The sequence below is a fragment of the Anolis carolinensis genome, chromosome 1 (genome assembly GCF_035594765.1).
Source record: "Anolis carolinensis isolate JA03-04 chromosome 1, rAnoCar3.1.pri, whole genome shotgun sequence".
NCBI classification, from domain to species: domain Eukaryota; kingdom Metazoa; phylum Chordata; class Lepidosauria; order Squamata; family Dactyloidae; genus Anolis; species Anolis carolinensis.
In genome coordinates, this window is record NC_085841.1 from 1,940,243 (window position 1) to 1,963,517 (window position 23,275).

The following is a 23,275-nucleotide window of genomic DNA, read 5'->3' on the forward strand; positions in this document are numbered from 1 at the left end:
GAACCCTGTGCAGATGGTCAATCAATGCTACTTAAGCAAGGTGCAGTCACTGAATTCGTGACAGTAGAAGGTGTCACCCCAAAGGAGATTCCTCAGAGAATGCAAGCTGTTTAGGGTGGTTGTGTTGATGTGAGTCCTGTGCATCGTTGGGTGAGTAAGTTTAAAGATGTTGAGATGGGAACATCTGACTTGTGTGACAAACAAAGAGTTGGACGTCTTGTGACAGCAACCAGCAAGTTTCACAAGCAAAAGGTTGACAGATTGATTCAGGACGTATCACTCGGAGAGAAATTTCAAGCATAATCGGCATTTCACAAGAACGTGTGGGTCACATTATTGCTTGACTTGGCTATAGGAAGCTCTGCGCACGATGGGTCCTGTGAGACACCGGTTGTGGAAACAGAGTGTCGACTTCTTCCGTGACTGCTTCAGAAAACTTGTTCATCGTTGGCAGAAATGTCTCCAATTGTCTGGTGATGGTGTGGAAAAGTGAATAGTGGTCGTTAAAGAGCACATTCTAAGGATTATTTCTGTGTTTGATTTATTAAAATACTCCCATCCAAACCCAAGTCACGAAGGTGGAGGCATTACTTTTCACTCAACCCTCGTACTTTGCCCAGCCCCTTTCTGGCTCAGACCCAAAACCTGGGGAGGGGGGTACCTTTGGTCCATGCCCTGGGTTCTCCTTCCAACCTGATTGAAGATAAAACATTGAGTGTGACTCCCTGGAACACCTTAGAGATGGTCAACCGAACCCACTACTCCTCACTGCTTGAAGGCTCCCACCCACCTCCAAGGTTGTGTGAATGCCTCCTCAATGGTCTTTATTCAGGGGGGTGGGAAGAGTCCCCTACTTTTCGTCACTTCCTCTGTCTTTAAAGGTGGTCTCTGTCTTATCCTCTGCTTCTCTGTTTGGGACTTTGGGCTCTCCTCTTCTTTTGCTCTGTGACATCTCTGGATCTGCTTTGTTTGTCTCCTTCTCCTTTCTGCCTTGCTTTGGTCTCCTCCCAGCTTCCGTACGACGACGAAGAGATCAGGAGGGCCTTGCGGGCGGCCACTGACCCCTCTTGCATCCCCCAAACCAAGGTGCTCCCCAGATTGGCATGAACCCTGCTCAGACTGCCCCCAAATGACCCTTGCGATGCTCCGACCCATCAAGGCACCCCTAAAAACCCTCTCGTTATCCCTTAGCTCCAAAGTCAGTGGGGCAGCTGAACCTCCCTGCCTTCAACAGACAAGAGTTCTTTCTCCCACCCTGAACACTATTCCACAGATATGTAAATCCCACTTGCCTAGTTTGCAACAGACCTCACAACCTCGGAGGATGCCTGCCATAGATGTGGGCAAAACATCAGGAGAGAATGCTTCTGAAACATGAGCCCGGAAAACTCACAGCAACCCAGTGATTCCAGCCATGAAAGCCTTTGACAACACATCTCAGATTTCAGTTATCCCAACCTATGTGTCTTCAATTGTACATCGTACAACAAAATTAAATTGAAGCTGGGTTGTTGTGTGTTTTCCGGGCTGTATGGCCATGTTCCAGAAATATTCTCTCCTGGAACATGACCATACAGCCCGAAAAATGTCAGGGTGAGTTTAAAAAATCAGCAGCTCCACACCACCTTGATTTATTGGTGATCCAGGCCTTTCACCAATCCATCCTCAGCGACACCACAGTTGTTAATCAGCTGTACGCAGCGGTTCTAAGACTTTGTTCTATATATACAAATTATTTACAAGTTGCAAAGTCCATCGCTCATTGGAGACATGCTTTCTTAAGCAGAGCAAAGCACTTCTCCCTCTTTGCCGATCAGCAAAGCTTACACACTGCCGATAACAGCACATTCCACAGTAGAATGATGAACATCCTCTCAGACCGGAAGTCACGACCTATTGGCTCTTGCAGGCTATCACTCAAAACTGGCCGGCTGTTAACACTCAAGCTGCTGGAAAACATCTCCGGTATACACAGTTGCAAACAGTAAAAAGACACTTGATTCATCATTTCACCCTTACACCAAAAATACACCAACAGAAAACACGCATAATAATAATAATAATAATAATAATAATAATAATAATAATAATAATAATAGTAATAATAATAAAAAAACTTTATTTATACCCCGTCACCATCTCCCCAACGGGGACTCGGGTCGGCTTACATGGGGCCATGCCCAGGACAATACAATATAACAAAATACAAATACAACATAACATAGAGCAATTAAACAATACAATAAGTAATAATATATAATATACACTACAACGCAAATCAAAGAAACAATAAAAACAGGGCCGGCCGCATGAATACAAAGATAAAAACTCGGGTGGGAAAGATAAAGGGAATGGAGCATACAGCCCAGAAAATGTCAGGGTGAGTTTAAAAAATCAGCAGCTCCGCACCACCCTGATTTATTGGTGATCCAGGCCTCTCACCAATCCATCCTCAGCGACACCACAGTCGTTAATCAGCTGTACGCAGCGGTTCTAAGACTTTGTTCTATATATACAAATTATTTACAAGTTGCAAAGTCCATCGCTCATTGGAGACATGCTTTCTTAAGCAAAGCAAAGCACTTCTCCCTCCTTGCCGATCAGCGAAGCTCACACACTGCCGATAACAACACATTCCACAGCAGAATGATGAACGTCCTCTCAGACCAGAAGTCAAGACCTATTGGCTCTTATTTATTTATTTACAGTATTTATATTCCGCCATTCTCACCCCAAAGGTGACTCAGGGCGGATTACAATGAACACATATATGGCAAACATTCAATGCCAACAGACAGACAACGTTCAGTTTTTAGACAGACACAGAGGCATTTTTTAACATCTTTTCCAGCTTCACGATTCCGGCCACAGGGGGAGATGTTGCTTCACCGTCCACTGGTGGCTGTTCTTCCTCATTCTTTTCCTTGTGTTTTCCTGGCAGTTTTTTATGGTGCTGTAAATTAGTCAAATTAGCCTCCCGCATAAAGCGTACCTAAATTTTCCCTACTTGACAGATGCAACTGTCTTTCGGGGCTGCATAGGTCAACAGCAAGCCGGGCTATTTTTAATGGTCGGAGGCTTAACCTGACCCGGGCTTCGAACTCATGACCTCTCGGTCAGTAGTGATTTATAGCAGCTGGTTACTAGCCAGCTGCGCCACAGCCCGGCCCCACTTGCAGGCTATCACTCAAAACTGTTAACACAAGCTGCTGGAAAACATGTCCAGTATACACAGTTGCAAACAGTAAAAAAACACTTGATTCATCATTTCACACGAAAAATACACCAACAGAAAACACACAGCAACTCTGTGATCCCGGTCATGAAAGACTTCGACAATAAATTGAAGCTAATCGACTTTGCTGCTTGTTCTGAAGGAAAAGCATCGTCTGTCTCACAAAACCAGAGTGTGGTGCTGAAAATCTATCTGTCATCTGATGATGTTTACCTGTTTAATTTTGGCCCATTACTATTGCCATGTTGTGCAGTTAGTTGGGTCAAATCGCATTCATTCTATAGTGTAGGGTTATTTATTATTTATTTATTTAGAGTATTTATATTCCGCCCTTCTCACCCCGAAGGGGACTCAGGGCGGATCACATTATGTACATATAGGGCAAACATTCGATGCCCATAAACACATCGAACCGAGACAGACAGACAGACGCAGAGGCAATTTAACCTTCTCCTGAGGGGATGTTCGATTCTGGCCACAGGGGGGAGCAGCTGCTTCATCATCCACTCTGACGGCACTTCCTCATTCCAGTGTCGTAAATTAGTTAAATTTGCCTCCCCACTTTATAAGTGGTACCTTATTTCCTACTTGATAGATGCAACTATCTTTCGGGTTGCTAGGTCAGCAACGAGCAGGGGCTATATTTTATTTTTAATTGATGGGTGCTCACCCCGCCACGGGCTGGCCTCGAACTCATGACCTCATGGTCAGAGTGATTTACTGCAGCAGCTGCTCAACAGCCTGCACCACTGCCCTGTTGTGGTTAGGGAGGTAAAGTTCTGCAAAGTTGTTTGGCTCCTTGGCCAAAGAGAGCTGGTGCCTCTCCAAACTGTATCTCCCAGGATCCCATCGTGCTGAGACGTGGCAGCTCAAGTGGTGTCAGATGCATCACAGGAGTGAGTTTGAGAACTACATCTCCCACCGACAGCCTGGTATCCGTCACTGTCCCCCTCTTTCCCCTGCTCTCCTTCCTCATTTCTGCATGAACTGGACCCTGCCAGGGTTGGCTCCTCTGCCCATGTTCCTGACCACATCTCCCTATGAAAGGATCCTTGCATGGAGATCGGCTTCAAAGTTTGCCCTGTGCTACATATCCCCTGGGAAGAGGTGCTTTGCAGCTCATCGTTCTGAACTGCTTTATCCCCATTTCAAAGGGTGAATTGCTGAGACTGTTGAAGCAGATTTGACTTAGAAGGAAAGTCCTCCCACCATTCAAGTCTTGCAAACTCACGGCAGATGTAGCTTCTTTGAATGGAGTCCATCCACTTGTCATGCAATCTTACCACTTTCCCCCCTAATTTTCTGAGCATTGTTCTATGCATGGTCTATTCCTTGGGAAATAAAAATGCCAGCATGTCAAAGATGTCTCTTCTTGCTATAACAGATCTTCTCTGGGCAGTCTACAGAAATATGGTCAGACTTTGTGTTATTATTTGCAAAATGCAAGAAATTTAATTTTTTTGCTTCAAGAGCTGCAAAACTAAAAGAGAAACGGGAATACAGTAGAGTCTCACTTAACCAACATAAACAGGCCGGCAGAATGTTGGATAAGCGAATAAGGAGGGATTAAGGAAAAGCCTATTAAACTCAAATTAGGTTATGATTTTACAAATTAAGCACCAAAACATCATGTTATACAAAACAATTGACAGAAAAAGTAGTTAAATACGCAGTAATGCTATGCAGTAATTACTGTATTTACGAATTTAGCACAAAAATACCACAATGTATTGAAAACATCAACTACAAAAATGCGTTGGATAATCCAAAATGTTGGATAAGCGAATGTTGGGTAAGTGAGACTCTACTGTAACAGGAAATCATATTGCAATAAAATGTGCAATGACTTCCAGCCTTCCTTTGCAAGTCTAGGGCAATACTCCTTGCAAATCTGCACTTTCCAAACCATGGAAATGGGTGGGGAAAATGGGAGAAGATACATGACGAGTACACTTTATCCAAAGCCAAAATACCGTCCTGAAATTTTGGGTCAAAATCAAGAGAGAAATGCAGACTATTATATTTAATAATAATAATAATAATAATAATAATAATAATAGTAGTGAAATAATAGTGAAGTACGAAATCCAGCATATCTATCTTGTTTGCTGTGTCATACAATAATAGTGATGATAATGATGATTGCAAATTGTAATCATGAAATAAAAATGAAATGAAATGAAATGAAAATGATTGCAAATTGTAGACTCCCCAGTGAAAACCTGTAGACCGACTAGATGATGCATGAATGGAAAACCTCACCCTCCTGATGGATGGATCTGGGTGAAAATATTATGGCAAATGAATTATTATTTTTTTCCTTCTCATCCAGATTGGCCCGGCTGGGAAGTCGGACTTGCCTCCCATTGACGGACCCACGGACTTGGATCGGGGCCCCATTTTGCCAGTTCCGCTTGGGATCCGACCCGTGCTGAGCAAATACAGAGTCGAGGTAATCCGTGCTCCTTTGCTGGCTTCACAAAGGCCTCTTAGGAGACTAAGGACACGATCACATTTTGCCCTTTATCACCAAAGTCAATTGTTGTGGCTGAGAGAGTGTGACTCACCCGAGGACAAGCAGTGAGAACGCTTCTGAGTAGGGGTTTGAACCCCAGTCTCCAGAGTCCTAGAGTGCATCTACACAGTAAAATTAATGTAGTTTGGCACCACTTTCACTGCCATGGCTCAAAGCTATAGAGCCCTAGGATTTGTAGTTTGGCAAGGTTAAAAAGTGCTGGTGCCTCACCAAACTGCAAATCCCAGGATCCCATAGCCCTGAGCTGTGGTAGTTCATGTGGATACAAACTGAATTAATTCTACAATGTAGAAACACCTAAAGAAGGCAAAAGACCTTGTAAAACTACAACTCCCAGTATTCCATAGCATCGAGCCATGGCAATTAGTGGGATTAAATAGCATTCATTTTACCATGTAGAAGCACCCGGAGAAGACCAAAGACCTTGTAAAACTACAACTCCCAAGAGTCCATAGCATTGATCCATGGCAATTAGTGGGGCCAAACCACATTCATTCTATAGTGTAGAAACATCCAGCGAAGGTGAAAGACCTTGTAAAACTACAACTCCCAAGAGTCCATAGCATTGACTCATGGCAATTAGTCGGATCAACCCGCATTCATTCTATAGTATAGAAGCACCCAGAGAAGGGGAAAGACCTTGTAAAACTAGAATTCCCAAGAGTCCATGGCATTGACACATGGCAATTAGTGGGGTCAAACTGCATTCATTCTCTAGTGTGTAGATGCAGCCGATGACTCTGGACATCAGGGTTTGAATCCCTGCTCAGGAACCCACTGAACAAGTCACACACTCTCAGCTTCAGATTAAACCTTGCCGTGAAAAATCCATCATTTCCAAAAGTGGAAATGGCTTGAAGGCACACAACAACCACATCTGTGGAAGGGCTTGGGTAGTGTCTTCCTTTGTGGCCGAAAGGGGTCAGACTGGATGGCCTTTGGGATCCCACCCCACTTTAGTGGAATATAGACTCCCTGGGATTTCAGTAGAGTCGCCTTCTGTGGAAGTTTTCCTAGAGTTTAGCCTTGGCAGATGAAAGGGGTGCCAGATTTTAGTTCTTCCACATATATTGTCCAGATGGTTGTGTAAAATCACCTCCAGTCTATGTGCTTAAGCTAAATAAATTTCATGCCTGAACTTCGATCCCATTTCCAAGACGTTTCACTATATATACAGTATATGCAAATATTCCCAAATCTGAAAAACATTTTGAATAAAGGAGACTCAGGTGGATATGAAAAAAGCTTGCCATTTTGGAAGAGGAAAGTCAGAGAAAGATGGCTCAGATGGTACCTTCCTGCCAGGCAGAAAGGGGATTGGACTGGATGGCCTTTGGGGTTCCCTTCCAACTCTATAGACTGCCTAGGATCATAGAATCATAGAATCATAGAATAGTAGAGTTGGAAGAGACCACATGGGCCATCTAGTCCAACCCCCTGCTAAGAAGCAGGAAATTGCATTCAAAGCACCCCCGACAGATGGCCATCCAGCCTCTGCTTAAAAGCCTCCAAGGAAGGAGCCTCCACCACAGCCCCGGGGAGAGAGTTCCACTGTCGAACAGCTCTCACAGTGAGGAAGTTCTTCCTGATGTTCAAGTGGAAGGAGAGTGGATGGACTCTCCTTCTCTGGAAACTCCTATTGCATAGTATTGTGCTGGAGTAGCCTGAAACAGAGCAACAAACAACAAAACCACTGAACCAGATCACACCAAATCTGGCCACAAAAGACATAGTCATCCAATCTATGTCTTTCAATAAAAATGTCCATTTGTGTAGCACAACAGGGTTGGACTAGATGGCCTTTGGGGTCCCCTTCCAGCTCTGGGGTTCTATGATCTCGCCGTCTTTCCTTCTAGATCTTGTTCTGGGGACTGAGGGACCTCAAGCGGGTGAACTTGGCCCAAGTGGACCGACCTCGGGTGGACATCGAATGCGCCGGGCGCGGGGTCCAGTCCTCCCTCATCCAGAACTACAAGAAAAACCCCAATTTCAGCACCTTGGTCAAGTGGTTTGAAGTGGTGAGTAGTAGCAGAAGAGCTGTTGCACTCCAGGTCTAGAAACGCCTATGACCACTGCACCACACCAGAGTCCAGGAATATAAGCAAACAGTTTATTGCAAAAAGACATATAAAAGGATATAAAAATCAGGAATAAGAAAGAAAGATATAGAATACAAAAAGGTTTAGCAAAAGGTGAGGATCTGTCCTGTTTTGTCTATCAAGAACAGCCTTAAAACGCTGTGGTAAGTAAATGAAAACTGCTTTACTTCAGCAAAACATAAATTACAGCACATTCAGTGGAATAATGCAAAATGAAGCAAGGAAGTCTTAGGGCAAACGCAGTTCTTAGGTCTCTGATAAATTCCCAAATCAAATAGCAGTCTTACTTCAGACTAAGAAACAGCAATAAATCCTTAGGAGCAGTTTCCCAGATGCAAACTTGTAGCAGGCACAAGGGGAGTGAAGGCTTAGGCATTAGAGCCAGTTTGTTACCAGCAAGAGCTGGCTGCACCTGCTTCTGCTTTATATCCCTGAGTCCCCTCACAGCTGCTAGGGCAGTTCCTAATTATTCGGCTGCATTTCTGGCAGCTATTCTAGCTGAACGATATCTCTGCTCTGTTTCTTTTCGCCTCTCCTGAAAAGTGGGTACTTGCAAAATCTCCTCAGATTCCAACTGCCCCTCTGATTCATGAACACTTTCCTGCTCCCCTTCCTCTTCTGAAGAAGAGGAATCCCTAACAAAATCAAACAATAATGTCTCATAAACTTCCAAAGGTGACAAAGTCCAGGAACAGATACATAATAAGTCCACAATCAGGAAGATATAACTAGTAAGATTTGAACAGGAGTACATGAACAGGAACATAGAAAACTTCCAGGATATATTAAATCCAAAATCAAAGTTTTACTTGAACCAGGAACAAGGGAACTCAGGCTTAGCTTCTCACTCTAATGCAGTGTTGCCTAAACTGACCTTAAGGTAAACAACTTGTTGCTTAATAGACACCCATGAAATCGTTCCGTTTCCCGTGAATTTCTTTCCCAACTTTCCCATATAATCTCTCTGAACGATGCGATCTATTTTCGGCTCTCATTTGTAAATGAAGACTTTTGTTGATCTTTGTAGCTGCAGGGGAACCCTCCTTATCACTCAGCTCTTCACTCAATTTCTTATCTGCTGTTGCTACTTTTGTCTTTCCTGAATGCACTTGAGCCCCTCACTTTCCAAGCTGGTTTTCTCACAGAGAGAATCATCATTTCCCAGACTTGAGGGCCCATCACTTTGTGCCACAGGAAAGTTCACAATCCTCTCTGAATCATCCATTAAACCATCAGCCTCTGGTGACTGATCTACAACAGGAGCGAGCAGAGAGGCAGAATGGAAGCATGACTTATTTTGTTTGTTGAATTGAAGACTTGACCTCAGGGTGGCATTCGATAAAATCAGTTCAAGGGATAGCAAGTTGACTTTGGACTTACAGCTTCATAGTCGCCATGCCCTTTTGTTTTATGGTACACTGGCCACAATTGCTGACAAAATGTTTAAATTACAATATTAAAATAAAGCCACATTTTTGTACATTATTATTTATCATCCTGTGCTTTTGATTTCCATTTTAGCTTCTAAAAGTGTTTGAATCCCAGCTTTGGATGAAGTTGAGCTAAAGTAATAAATTCGTTTGCAGATGACGTTTTATTAGTTTTAATCAAACCCCGAACAATGTTCAGAACAGCTGCTATTAATTTTGGAAAAGTTACAGATACATACAGGATGCAAAATTATAACAACAACCACAACCACAAAATACTAATAATAATAATAATAATAATAATAATAATAATAATAATAATAGTAATAATAACAATAACAATAATAATTTTTATACTACAATGGGAGGGGTGGTAGGAGAGATTGGCATAGTTAAATAAGTACAATGTTGTATAAATGTTAGAAAGTATTGCATTGGATCACGTGTGTATAGATTTGTAGTGGTTGTTTTATGAATATGTAATTTAAAAAATAAAAAATTAAGCCTAATAACAATAAACAAAAATTCGCCATAAAAAGTGGACATAAAAATGTCCAATTCATATATATACATGAATATATATATATATATATATATATATATATATATATATAGGGAGAGAGAGAGAGAGATACACACACACATATATAGATATACATATATACAAAGATATATATAGAACCAAGAGCACCTATATATACACACACACACACACACACACACACACACACATGAACCAATGCAATACTTTCTAAGATTTATACAACTGTACTTATTTAACTACGCCATCCTTTCCTACCACCCCTCCCATTGTACTATAGAAACATTATTATTATTGTTAGTAGTAGTAGTAGTAGTAGTAGTAGTAGTAGTAGGCTTAACTTTTAAATTTACACATTCATCAAAAAACAATACAAATCTATACATGTGTATTATTATTATTATTAGTAGTAGTAGTAGTAGTAGTAGTATTTTGTGGTTGTGGTTGTTGTTATAATTTTGCATGTGTATAGATTTGTATTGTTTTTGATGAATGTGTAAATTTAAAAATTAAGGCTACTACTACTACTACTACTACTAATAATAATAATAATAATAATAATAATAATAATAATAATAGAAAAATATTATAAAAATGTCCAATTCAATCTAGAAACGATGTCCCATTTCTCCATTAGTTTTTCAGGATTTTAAGAATCGTGTTAGCCAAGAACATAGTGCATCTTGTGTATGGAGACTATAAGCCATTATATTCCTGTAGTCAAGAAAAGGTGCATCTACACTACAGAATTAATGCGGTTTGACACCACTTGAACTACCATGGCTTGATGATGATGATGATGATGCTATGGGAGTTGTATATTTGCAAGGTCTTCCCTGGTATCTGTCCAAACTAAAACTCTCAGGATTCCAAAGCATTGAGCAATGGCAGCTAAAGTGGTGCCAAACTGAACTAACTCTTCAGTGTGGACGCACCCTATGAAACAAACGATGCAATGGCAGGTCTCTTTCATCTAGGCTGTTTCGCAAAGTGGATATTATCCTGAATGACCCCTTCTTCTTTACAGGACCTCCCCGAAAACGAGCTTCTTCACCCGCCTTTGAACATCCGGGTGGTGGACTGCCGGGCCTTTGGCCGCTACACCTTGGTGGGCAGCCACGCGGTCAACTCCCTGCGGAAATTCATCTACCGGCCTCCGGACAAGAAGGCCCATCACTGGAGCACCGCAGGTAACTCATGAGTCATTCATGGAGGGGAAAATAGAATATCCTCAAGGGTGGGGAAACTGGGGTGGGAGCCCTAAGACGTTGTCCTAGGAACCCCATGGGTTGCACATCGTTGCTTTGAGATAAGCTTTCTTGATATGGGATCCTACAATCCTAGAGCTGGAAGGGAACCCCAAAAGCCATCCAGTCCAACCCCCTTCTGCCAGGCAAGAAGGCACCATCTAAGCCCTCCCAAGCAATGCCCATCCAGGCTCTGGTTCAACACCTCCAACACAATGCAATGCAATATGAGTCTCCAGAGACGAAGACTCTTTCCCAAACAGAGTTGAAAGGGAACCCCAAAGACCACCCAGTCCAACCCTATTCTGCCTTGCAGGAATTATTATTATTATTATTATTATTATTATTATTATTATTATTACTATTATTATTATTAAAGTCAAAAATCAGAAAGTCCTCAAAGCACAGCAGACAAAAAACCAGTACAAGAAAACCACACTACAAACTAGAGCTGAAAGCTGGCACAACAAAACATTGCATGGAAAGTTCCTTGACAAAACTGAAGGAAAAGCTGACAAGGAGAAGACCTGGTTCTGGCTCACGAATGGGAAGAAGGAGACAGAAGGCCTGATCCTTGCAGCCCAGGAGCAAGTCATCAGAACAAAGGCAATTCAGGCCAAGATCGAAAAATCAGCGGATGACCCAAAATGCAGACTGTGCAAGGAAACCAACGAAACCATTGATCATATCCTCAGCTGCTGTAAGAAAATTGCACAGACAGACTACAAACAGAGGCACAACTACGTGGCCCAAATGATTCATTGGAACTTATGCCTCAAATACCACCTACCAGCAGTAAAGAACTGGTGGGATCAAAAACCTGCAAAATGAGCACACAAAGATACTGTGGGACTTCCGAATCCAGACTGACAAAGTTCTGGAACACAATACACCAGACATCACAGTTGTGGGAAAGAAAAAGGTTTGGATCATGGATGTCGCCATCCAAGGTGACAGTCGCATTGACGAAAAACAACAGGAAAAACTCAGCCGCTATCAGGACCTCAAGATGGAACTTCAAAGACTCTGGCAGAAACCAGTGCAGGTGGTCCCGGTGGTGATGGGCACACTGGGTGCCGTGCCAAAAGATCTCAGCTGGCATTTGGAAATAATAGACATTGACAAAATTACGATCTGCCAACTGCAAAAGGCCACCTGACTGGGATCTGCGCGCATCACCCGAAAATACATCACACAATCTTAGACGCTTGGGAAGTGTTCGACTTGTGATTTTGTGAAACAAAATCCAGCATATCTATCTTGTTTGCTGTGTCATAATAAAATAATAATACTAATACAATGCATATATTAATTGACATTCCTTGCGGCATAAGGCAGGATACAACATTGTTAAAACAAGAACGCTATTAAAATGCAAGCCACCATCCAAGCCTTCCTGACAGATGCCCAGCCTGCCTCTGTTTCAACACCTCCAACACAATGCAATGCAATATGAGTCTCCAGAGACGGAGACTCCATTTCAAACATCTCTTGGAGATGAGACCCAAGCGCAGACATGAAATTCATTAGACTGTAGGTGACTTCTTCATTCAATATTTTTGAACAGTTTTGTACATGAAGGTGCAAAGAGGGAATGCAGTTTGCCACCACTTTCACTGCCATGGCTCAAGGAATCCTGGGAGTTATAGTTTTACAAGGTCTTGAGCCGTCTCTGCCAAAGAGTGATGATCCCTGGTCTCTAGAGTCCTAGGGTGCATCTATCTACACAGTAGGATTGATGCGCCACTTTCACCGCCATGGCTCAAATCAAACCTATGGAGCCCTGGGAGTTGTAGTTTCCAAAGGTCTAGAATCTGGAAGTTCTTCCTAAGCTTCTTCCCTGTTATTTGGACCCAGGGCTCCATAACATGGCCTTTGGGGTCTCTTCCAACTCTAGGATCCTAGGATTCCCCTTTGCCTCCCCTCCCTGGCTGTTCTTCTCCCCCCTTCTTTGCTCTTTACCTTGCTGGGTTGTGATTGAGACGATTCACGCTGATCTTTCTTTCTCTCTCTGTCTCTGTCCTCTGTCTGTGTCTCTCTGTCTCTGTCCGCCTCTCCTTCTCCTCTTCTGTCCAGCTAAGCTCATGAATGCCTACGTGGCCCTGGCCAACGGAGGCCCCTGTTCTTCTCCCGCAGGTGAAATCGTGGTCAACATGGAGCCCGAGGTTCCCATCAAGAAGATGGAGACCATGGTCAAGCTGGAAGCAGTGAGTGGGAGGGAGGGCCTGGCCTTCCAGAACAACCAAGAGTCTCTTGTTGTTGTTGTTGTTGTGAAGCACCCCTTGTGAAGCACATATTGTTGTGAAGCACATATTGACTCTGAGTCAATATGTGATGATGGTGATGGTGGTGGTGATGGTGATGGTGATGGTGGTGGTGATGGCGATGGCGATGATGATGATGGTGATGGTGATGGTGATGATGGTGATGGTGATGATGGTGATGATGATGGTGGTGGTGGTGATGGTAATGGTAATGTAATGGTGGTGATGGTGGTGATGGTGATGATGATAGTAGTGGTGGTGATGGTAATGGTGGTGGTGGTGGTGGTGGTGGTGATGGTGATGGTGATGAAGCAGCCCTGGGGTCTCTTTTTAGAAGGCTAAAGTGAAGTAGAAACAATAGCAATAACCACATCAACAATAGCAACATTAATAATAGACATACCTATATATCCCGCTTCCATCTCTCAACAAGACTCAAAGTGGCCCGCAATGCTACGAACAGTAGAAATTGTTGGTTTATTTTGGGTGTAAGGATGAAATGATGAATCATGTGTTTTTACTGTTTGCAACTGTGTATACAGGACTTGTGTTCCAGCAACTTAACTGTTAACAGCAGGCCAGTTTGAGTGACAGCCTGCTGCAGCCAATAGGTCGTGACTTCCGGAGGACAGGACATTTGTCATTCTGTGTGGAATGTGCTCTTAGTAGTGTGTGTGAGCTGAACAGCAAGGAGAAAGCATGTCTGCAATGAGCGATGGACTTTGTATCTTGTAAATACCTTTGTATATATTTGGAATAAAGTCTTAGAACCGCTGCCTTCAGCTGATTTGCGACTGAGGTGTCATTTGTCGGTACTGCTTCTCCAGATGGGCAAGCAGTCTGACCGAAGAGGAATTAGAGAGAGTCAAAGGATCAACAATAAATCAGGGTGCTGCGGAGCTGTTGTTTTTAAAACCCACCCTGACAGAAATTACAATTTAAAACCTACAATATGTAAATGTTAAAATTGAATTAAATATATAATTGCTAAAAAAAATAGAATTATCATCATCATCATCCTACTGCTTTTATCTCTTGACTGATATGCAAAATGGGTCACGACACCATCAAAAGAAGACAATCCTGCCCAAAGTAGAAGAGAGACTCTTTTTCGGAAACCCACCCTACAGAATGAATGCAGCTTGGCACCACTTGAACTGCTTTGACTGAATGCAGTGGAGTCCTTGGAGCTCTAGTTTGCACTCTTTGGCAATGAAGGCTAAAGACCTTGGCAAATTACAACTCCGAAGATTCCATAGCTATCAGCCATGGTATTCAAAGTCGTGCCAAAGTACATTCATTCTACGGTGTAGATGCACCCACTGTTGGTCTTCCTATATCCACAGATTATGCAATCATAGCTTGGAAATATTTTCCCCCAAAAAACCTTCCAATTTAATTAATGCTGTTTTCCAGCATCATTGAATATACTGGGACTTGAGCATTTGGGTGTCCCCACGGGGTCCTGGAAGTAAATGCCAGTAGATACCAAGGCCCATCATACCACGTTTGGGGTCACACTAAATTCCACATTGTTTGGAGGATTCTGGAAGTTGTAGTCCCCCAAATTAACTTTCCAAGGGTCTGGCCAGATTTTAATTCGCAATCAAAGTGGTATACATTTGTATACACTGCCATATATTGAAGTTTGAATCTGCATTATATGATTAATAAAACTTGGCTTTCATCTCTGTTTTATAAAAATGTTGTGGACTCTGGGGGTCATTTTCCAAAATGCTTGTGTTGTCAAACCTTGGCTGCATCTACACTGGAGAATGAATGGTGTTTGACTCCATTCAATGATATGGAAAGCTGGGTATTCTCTGTAGGCATGTCTATGTGCTGTCTCCCCGTCCTTGCTATGTTTGGCGCATTGCAAATGTCCTTGTCCTTGTGGTTTTTGCTAATTGTGGCTTGTTCTTCCCTGTTGACAGAACTCTGATGCCGTTGTGAAGGTGGACGTGGTAAGTGGTTGCTGGGCTTGGCTTGGTGTGATTGCGTCCTAAGGGTGTATCTACACTGCAGAACGAATGCAGTTTAACACCACTTTGACTGCCATGGTTCATGGCTACAGAATCCTGGGAGTTGTAGTTTTTACAAAGCCTTCTCTACTCAAGAGGGTTGGAGCCTCATGAAACCACTGATCGTAGCTCCCATGGCATTGAGTTGTGTCAGTCTTACTGGCATCAAACCACGTTCATTCTACAGTGTAGATGTGCTCTCAGTTACATTGATATCAAACGTCCTTTTCCCTGGAGAAGACTTTTGCTAAAATCTAGGTGAAATAGGCATCACTCTGTACCCATCCATTCAAGATAATTGAAGTTCTTTACAACTTACCAGCTAATTCATAGAGTTACTTTCAGTTACCTTCTAATTACTTGGGCTCCAAACTCATGAGCAATGTTATAATCCAGACAGGCAAACTGACATACTGTACTTACTACAAGTTCTTTATCTCACATATGTATGCTGTAGAATGAGTGTACTTTAACATGTCTCCATGCCATAAGATCCTGGGAGTTGTAGTTTGGAAAGGAAACCAGGACTCAATGGAAAAGAAAGCTAAAGACTTTACAAAAATGCAGATCTCTGTTGGTGTGTATGATGGATGTGAGGTGGATAAATTGAGACACTAACAGCCATCCGTCTCAATTCTCCCCTCCACTCGACCACTCAGCATCTGCTTAGCAGCACGAACAAATCAAACTACATAACGGTCAGCCGATCCTGGCAGTAATTAGTTTATTTACACAGATATTTACATAGATAGCAGCCAGAGCTATCTCAGACATGTTTCTCCATCAGCTAGATTAATGGCGACGGAAAAGAACTCTTATCAGTGAAAAACTCCTCCCCAAATTCTATTGTCTGTGACATGTCTTCCCTCTACGTATGCAAAAGCGGAAATCACATTTCTTTCCTCTCTATCCAGTAAATCTAACTCTATGCAATTAACCATTCCTCTGCTGGAATGCTTACCGAAGCACATACATATTCACTTTAACAATGAGTGAACATTTCACACACTACAATAACCATTACTCTGACAATCTCAAGATGAGATAGCAGTGAGCAGTGGAGTCAAAATGCACTCACCCTACAATGTAGATGCACTCTTAGATATTTCCAATGTAGGACTAGATCCCTTGACACATCATAGGGTGGTTAAAGAGTATGTGATTATTAGAGCCCTTAACTATGCCCCTCCTCACACACACATACACAAAATGCCTAGCAATCAGAAAAGTAAAGTAATTGGATACATGACCAACCATGTTGTCCATTGTTTTGCAGTCGGAAGAAGAGAAGGAGAAAAAGAAGAAGAAAAAGAAAGGGGGCATAGAGGAAATGGAGGAGGAGGAGCCTGACGAGAGCATGCTGGACTGGTGGTCCAAGTATTTCGCCTCCATTGAAACCATGAAGGAGGTAAGTGGCTCGGTGGTGATTGAAATGGGAAGGAACATCACCTTGAATATCACCCTGAATACAAGAGGAGCTCTCCAAGGTGCTGAACCCATCAAGCAGGGAGATTTCAGGACCACAGACAGCTCCACTGGATTCTTTGTACCCGATAGATATAGGAGCTATGAGTAACCACTGTTCCAAAGCTGGTCTAAGCAAACATCTACTTGATCTTCTTTCTGACCTTTGTGAAACTGTCTGTTGTCTGAAACCAGTTGTATCCCGGGACTCTCCCCCAGTAAACAAGGGCTGGGTTTTATCAAACAAACATAGGTGAGCCAAGTCCGGATTTACTTGAATAGAAAACTAAAACCCTGAGTCTTTCAAAAGTCCGGCTAACAACACAGAAACACAGGGCACAGCCAGGCTAACACAACTCAAGGTTGGAAAGTCCTATTAGTGTTGAGAGTACTACAAAGCCAGTACCGGAACAAGAATAAACAGTTTGACATCCAAAATCAGAAGCTAAAGAATTGACTTAGGCTCCTTCTACACTACCATGTCATCCAGATTATCAAAGCAGATATTCCACATTATTTGCTTTGCACTGGATTATATGAGTGTACACTGTCATATAATCCAGTTCAAAGCAGATAAACTGGATTTTATATGGCAGCGTAGGGGGGCCTGTCTTGTTTTGTCTTTCAAGAACAGCCTTAAAACACAGTGGTAAGTAAATGAAAACTGCTTTACTTCAGCAAAACATAAAGTACAGCACACCCAGTGGAATAATGCAAAATGAAGCAAGAAAGTCTTAGGACAAGCATTGTTCTTAGTCTCTGATAAATTCCCAAATCAAATATCTGTCTTATTTCAGACAAAGAAACAGCAATAAATCCTTAGGAGCAGTTTCCCAGAGGCAGCCTTGAAGCAGGCACAAGGGGAGCGAAGAGTCAGTTTGTTACCAGCAAGAGCTGGCTGCACCTGCTTCTGCTTTATAGCCCTGAGTCCCCTCACAGCTGCTAGGGCAGTTCCTCATTACTCAGCTGCATTTCTGGAAGCTATTCTAGCTGAACGACATCTCTGCTCTGTTTCCTTTCGCCTCTCCTGAAATGTGGGCACTTGCAAAATCTCCTCCTCAGATTCCAACTCACCCTCAGATTCATGAACACTTTCCTGCTCCCCTTCCTCTGCTGAAGAAGAGGAATCCCTAACAAGGCCGTAGAACAATGTTCCAGAATTCAAGGGTAGAAACTACAGCCAGAGATTTCAAAATCAGGCCAGATATACAGGCGCCATACTGAAGTCCAAAAGTACAAATCGAAATTCAAGTCCATAAATCAAGCCAGGAAGTCAGTCCAAAATTCAGATGTCAGGCTTCACGATACAAGGTTGAAGACAGGCTTATAGGAATATCAGAGTGCAAAACAGGATTGCAGGAACAAGGTTTGGGTCCACAGATCTAACCCAGGGGTAACAGCCAGGATCCAGGCCAAGAGTACCAATTACGACATAATCTGCTAACAAAGAGTTATCTCTTGGAGCCCCATTTTTATCCAGAAAGTCTCAACTGCTTCTCCTTCTAGCAAGACTTTGATGCTTTCCTTGAGGAGGAGGTTGTATTAACCCCTTCCAAGCCCCCAACAGCAGCCAAGCCAGGCCTGGCGAACTGCTAGCCATGGCACATCCCTCTGGATATGATTAAGAAGGATTGTATTGTCAGCTGGAATTTATAGTTCGGGTGGAAGGGAGCACAAGGCCCAATCTGCCATGAGAGATACAAAATTCAATCCAAATCTGCCAAATCGGTAGGCAGATTTCCCTTCCATTAAGCTGAGTTGTCATTATTATTTATTATTTTACCCATGTAAACATCCTGTTTTATGCATTGCGAGGTATATCCCTTTTCATAGAATAAACTATTTCAATCCTACTTATATTATATAGATAGATAGATATAGATATCTATAGATTAGGTACCCAGTATAGAATAAATTATTTCAATCCTATTTATATTAGATAGATCATAGATAGATAGATAGATAGATAGATAGATAGATAGATAGATAGATAGATAGATAGATAGATAGAGGTATATAGGTAGATTAGGTACCCAGCATTGCCTGGATTAGGAAGCCACCCTGAGTACCTTTGGGGAGATAGGGCGGGATAAAAAATGAAATAATAATAATAATAATAGTCATTGTTTGGTTCTGGATTTTATGAATGGTCGTAGTAGAAAATGCAAAATTGTATAATGGGACCATTTCTAAAACCGTACAGCTGAGGTGGTTCAGCTCCCATCAGCCCAAGACCTGGTTAGGCTGCAAGTCTCATAAGTTGGGGTGTAAGTCCCATCATCCCAAGGTCATATAGTGAAGAGGTCAGGATATTGGGAATGCAGGCTGGGAAGTAGGAATGTAGGTGAACTATATAGCCCATCATCTTGTATCAGACCTCCCCAATCAGTCCCTTCTCTTAAGTGTTGATTAACTGTGACTCCCGGCACCTCTCACCTCAGGTTGTCTTGGCTGGGGATGATGGGAACTGCAGTCCAACAAAGTCCAAAGGTCTGAATATGGCCCAGCTCAATTAAACGAGCCACCCCGCCAAAATAAATAAAAGGGTGTGAGGGTTAAGTTGAGACTTATTCCGCCCTCGTCTCAATCTCCCCTCCGTCGGCGATCTGGCGATCTGAGTAGACACACAAACAAACATACACATGTAGCTGTCTGCCGAGCCCAGTCGCCATCAATGTAGCCTGACGTGGATGAGCTTCTCGGGCTGTGTGTTTTGTAAATAGCTGTAATTATTGCAATAAAAGTTAAGTACCGCCGGGCTCAGCAGACAGCTACATGTGTATGTTTGTTCGTGCATCTAAGCAGATCGCTAGATCACCGACGGAGGGGAGATTGAGACGGAGAGCTGAATTAAGTCTCAATTTAACCCTCACACTGACATATTCATCCTGTTTTGTAACTTTTCTTTTTCTGCAGTTACTTTGGCAACAGGAGGCAGCTGCGGTGGAAGCGGAGGAGAAGGAGGAGATGGAGTTGTCTGATGGTAAAGTTTTGGAAAGGCGGGAGAGATAAGAATTAAAGGGGAAGGGTTGCTTTTGTTGGATCCAGAAAATGGCACAAAAAAGGCTGGCTTTGGGATCCAGCAGAAAGTTTTCCTTAGGGTCTTACGGGACAAAGTTGGTGGGATTGAGCAGAAGTTCAAGAACGCGGCTAGATCTTGACTTTGGGTGCAAAATTTGGAGCAGCACTAATATTTTTCAGTAATTGTCTGGCCACTTCCATGCCCTTCATGGCGGAGGATTCCCTTCCTATCCCTCCTTTCCTTCCCTTCCGTTGTCCATCATCTACCTCTTGCTTTTGGGGTTCAGAAAACAGACTCCATGCCTCTTCCCTGAAAGGCTTGAAGGTCCAAGGGAAGACCAAGGAGAAAAACAAGGTGGCCAAAGAGGACAAGAAGAAGAAGCAGCAGCAGCAGCTTCCAGATGCCCCCGAGAAGAAGAACAAGCAGAAGATCGATGAGTTGAAGGTGAGGACAATATCGTAGAGAGGAAATTGTGTCAGGAAAGGGTTAAATTGAGACATTCCACCTTCCGTCTCAATTTCTTTTGGTGATCTAGCAATCTGCTTAGATAATTACAATATTTACATAGCTTTGCTAAAGCATAACATCTAATCATCTGATGAGATTGATGGTACTGAGTGAAGCTCTCAATCTCCCAACTGTTGCCACCCACATTCCAGAGCAATGTCAAATGTCCTGCTACGCATCCGGAAACTGCACACCGTTTCCCTCTAGCAATAAGTCTCTCTCTATGCATTTAACTCTTCCACTACTGGAATGCTGCATTACATATTAGGCACACCCATAAACCATTTGGTTTAAACCATAAGTGAAATTTCATATCTACACAATACATATCTACACAATTCCTCCCCCAAGAGGTCACCTAGACCAGCTTTCTTCTAATGTAAATATGGACAAACTTGGGCCCTCCAGGTGTTTTGGACTGCAACTCCCACAATTCCTAACAGCCTACCGGCTGTTAGGAATTGTGGGAGTTGAAGTCCAAAACACCTGGAGGGCCCGAGTTTGTCCATACCTGGGCTAACCCTTTTGGCCCCTCCTTGCCCCAGGTGTTTCCTAAAGAGCTGGAGACAGAGTTTGACAATTTTGAGGACTGGCTGCACACCTTCAACCTTTTCCGGGGAAAGATCGGCGACGATGACGACAACTCGGCGGATGAGGACCGCATTGTGGGCCGCTTCAAGGTGGGTTCGGGCCCGGTGGGAGTTTGCAACATTAATTAATTCTACAGTGTAGAAGCACACCAAAAAGCCAAAGAATGTATAGTTTATCATGAGCATGTCATGGCATCATGAGCGTATCATACAAATATCATGGCATCTTTCAAAAAAGAATGGTAAAGGATGTCTTGCTGCCAACTTGCATGTCTTTACTAGTTACACAGTTACTAATGAGAGTGGAAATGTGTGTTTTTAGGATTCTATGTGCACTGACAAATTGGGGCCTTGCATCTCTTGAATCTGCAAAGAGAAGATTTAGGAATTGCCTTCTTCGTGTTCCATCCAACCCCTTTTAACCCGTTGCGTTTTATATTCTCTTTTTGCACCTCAGGGCTCCATGTGCGTCTACAAAGTCCCGCTCCCCGAGGACGTCACCAAGGAAGCCGGCTACGACCCCAATTTCGGCATGTTCCAAGGCATCCCCAGCAACGACCCCATCAACGTCTTGGTCCGCGTCTACGTCGTGCGGGTGAGACCAAAGGAGACGTAGTTTTCAAAGCCCCCCCTTTTCCTCCTGCTTAGGTGATAAAGTCCTGTCAGGGCAGGATCACAAAATCATAGAATCATAGAACAGTAGAGTTGGAAGAAACCTCATGGGCCATCCAGTCCAACCTCCTGCCAAGAAGCAGGAAATCGCATTCAAAGCACTCCCGACAGATGGCCATCCAGAGGGAGATATGAGATCCAACCTTCGCCCTGACTTGTCGATGAGTCTCACCTTCTACTCATCAGTCAGACCACTTGTGTTTCTGAAAGTAGCACTGACAAAATGACACCTCAGCAGTTGATTATCTGCTGATCCCAGCGGTACTAGGCTTTATTTATATACAAGGCTATTTACAACTCCAAACACCATAACTCTCCGGGCACATGTTACCCAGCAAAGGGAAAAGCAGGGCACATCCATTCAGCAAGCCAGGAGTCTGTTATCGGAACAAGTCCTCCCAACATTCCACAGTGACGAATGTTTCGTCTGTGCAGTTGAAACAGAAGTCTTGACCCATTGGCCCTGCAAGCTATCAATCAGGGCTGGCATGCAGTTAACTCCTCTGCTGCTGGAAAGCTTGCTGGAACACAGAAGCACAATCCAAACAGCAAACAATTGATCTAACATTTCCCTCTATAATAAACAAACCACACTGACAAGTCCTACCATATTGGCCATGGAATGCACCTTGAAAGCAGCGGCTTTACTATATATGTCGCTGAAGCACACTGCAGCATACATCAAGGATTTTAAACAAAATTAAGCTAAGTTGGATTTGGAAATTCTAAGCCTCTGAATATGCTTCGGGTGTGGCTGCAATGTGTCGGTGTGAGGGTTAAATTGGGACACATAAATCTCTCCGCCTCAATCTCCCCTCCGTTGGTAATCTAGCATCTGCTTAGACGCACAAACACACATACACGCATAGCTGTCTACCGAGCCCGATCGTAATTAACTTTATTTACAGCTATTTACAGAGCACACAGCCGGAGAAGCTAACTCTCATGTCTGGCAAGATTGATGGTGACCAGAACATTGTCAGTAAACTTGTCACAGCTCACATTCCTTTCCAGTGACTGATGCCCAGCTACACAATGTCACTCTAGCAGTAAATCTAAACTCTGTGCGTTTAACCATTTCTCTACTGGAATGCTTACCAAAGCATTGCACACACTTGCTTTAACAATGAGTGAACATTTCACACTACACAAACCATCACTCTGACATAAATCACATCACATGACAAAACAGGCTCTGCAGAATACAAAGTGCATTGTGGACATTAGAATCATAGAATCACAGAGTTGAAAGAGACTTTGTGGGCCATCCGGTTCAACACGATTCTTCCAAGAAGCAGGAAAATCTCATTCAAAGCACCCCCAACAGATGGCCATCCGGCCTCTGCTTAAAAGCCTCCAAAGAAGGAGCCTCCACCACACTGTGGGGCAGAGAGTTCCACTGCTGAACAGCTCTCACAGTGAGGAAGTTCTTCCTAATGTTCAGGTGGAATCTCCTTTCCTGTAGTTTGAAGGCATTGTACCATTGCGTACAATGCACGTCAGCAGAAAACAACCCTTCTCCCTCCTCCTTATGACTTCCTTCCCCTCACATATTTATACATGGCTATCATGTCTCCTCACAGCCTTTTCTTCTGTAGGCTAAACATGCCCAGCTCTTTAAGCCGCTCCTCATAGGACTTGTTCTCC

General features: G+C 43.1%; 1 protein-coding gene across 9 annotated transcripts in view; it reads left to right on the forward strand.

Moving 5' to 3' along the window:
• The window catches only part of otof (otoferlin), a 208,760-nt gene that overhangs the window by 160,972 nt on the left and 24,513 nt on the right, over positions 1-23,275 (forward strand). For 3 of the 9 annotated variants that reach the window (XM_062969177.1, XM_062969186.1, XM_062969238.1), the window contains exons 28-38: positions 1,012-1,086; positions 5,568-5,687; positions 7,628-7,789; positions 10,869-11,031; positions 13,165-13,295; positions 15,287-15,316; positions 16,650-16,781; positions 19,754-19,820; positions 20,176-20,303; positions 20,912-21,046; positions 21,414-21,551. In XM_062969177.1, the coding sequence (XP_062825247.1) occupies positions 1,012-1,086; positions 5,568-5,687; positions 7,628-7,789; positions 10,869-11,031; positions 13,165-13,295; positions 15,287-15,316; positions 16,650-16,781; positions 19,754-19,820; positions 20,176-20,303; positions 20,912-21,046; positions 21,414-21,551 (1,281 nt within the window). The remainder of the gene's footprint in view (positions 1-1,011; positions 1,087-5,567; positions 5,688-7,627; positions 7,790-10,868; positions 11,032-13,164; positions 13,296-15,286; positions 15,317-16,649; positions 16,782-19,753; positions 19,821-20,175; positions 20,304-20,911; positions 21,047-21,413; positions 21,552-23,275) is intronic. The other 6 variants (XM_062969215.1, XM_062969223.1, XM_062969229.1 and 3 more) reach the window with 2 other exon arrangements.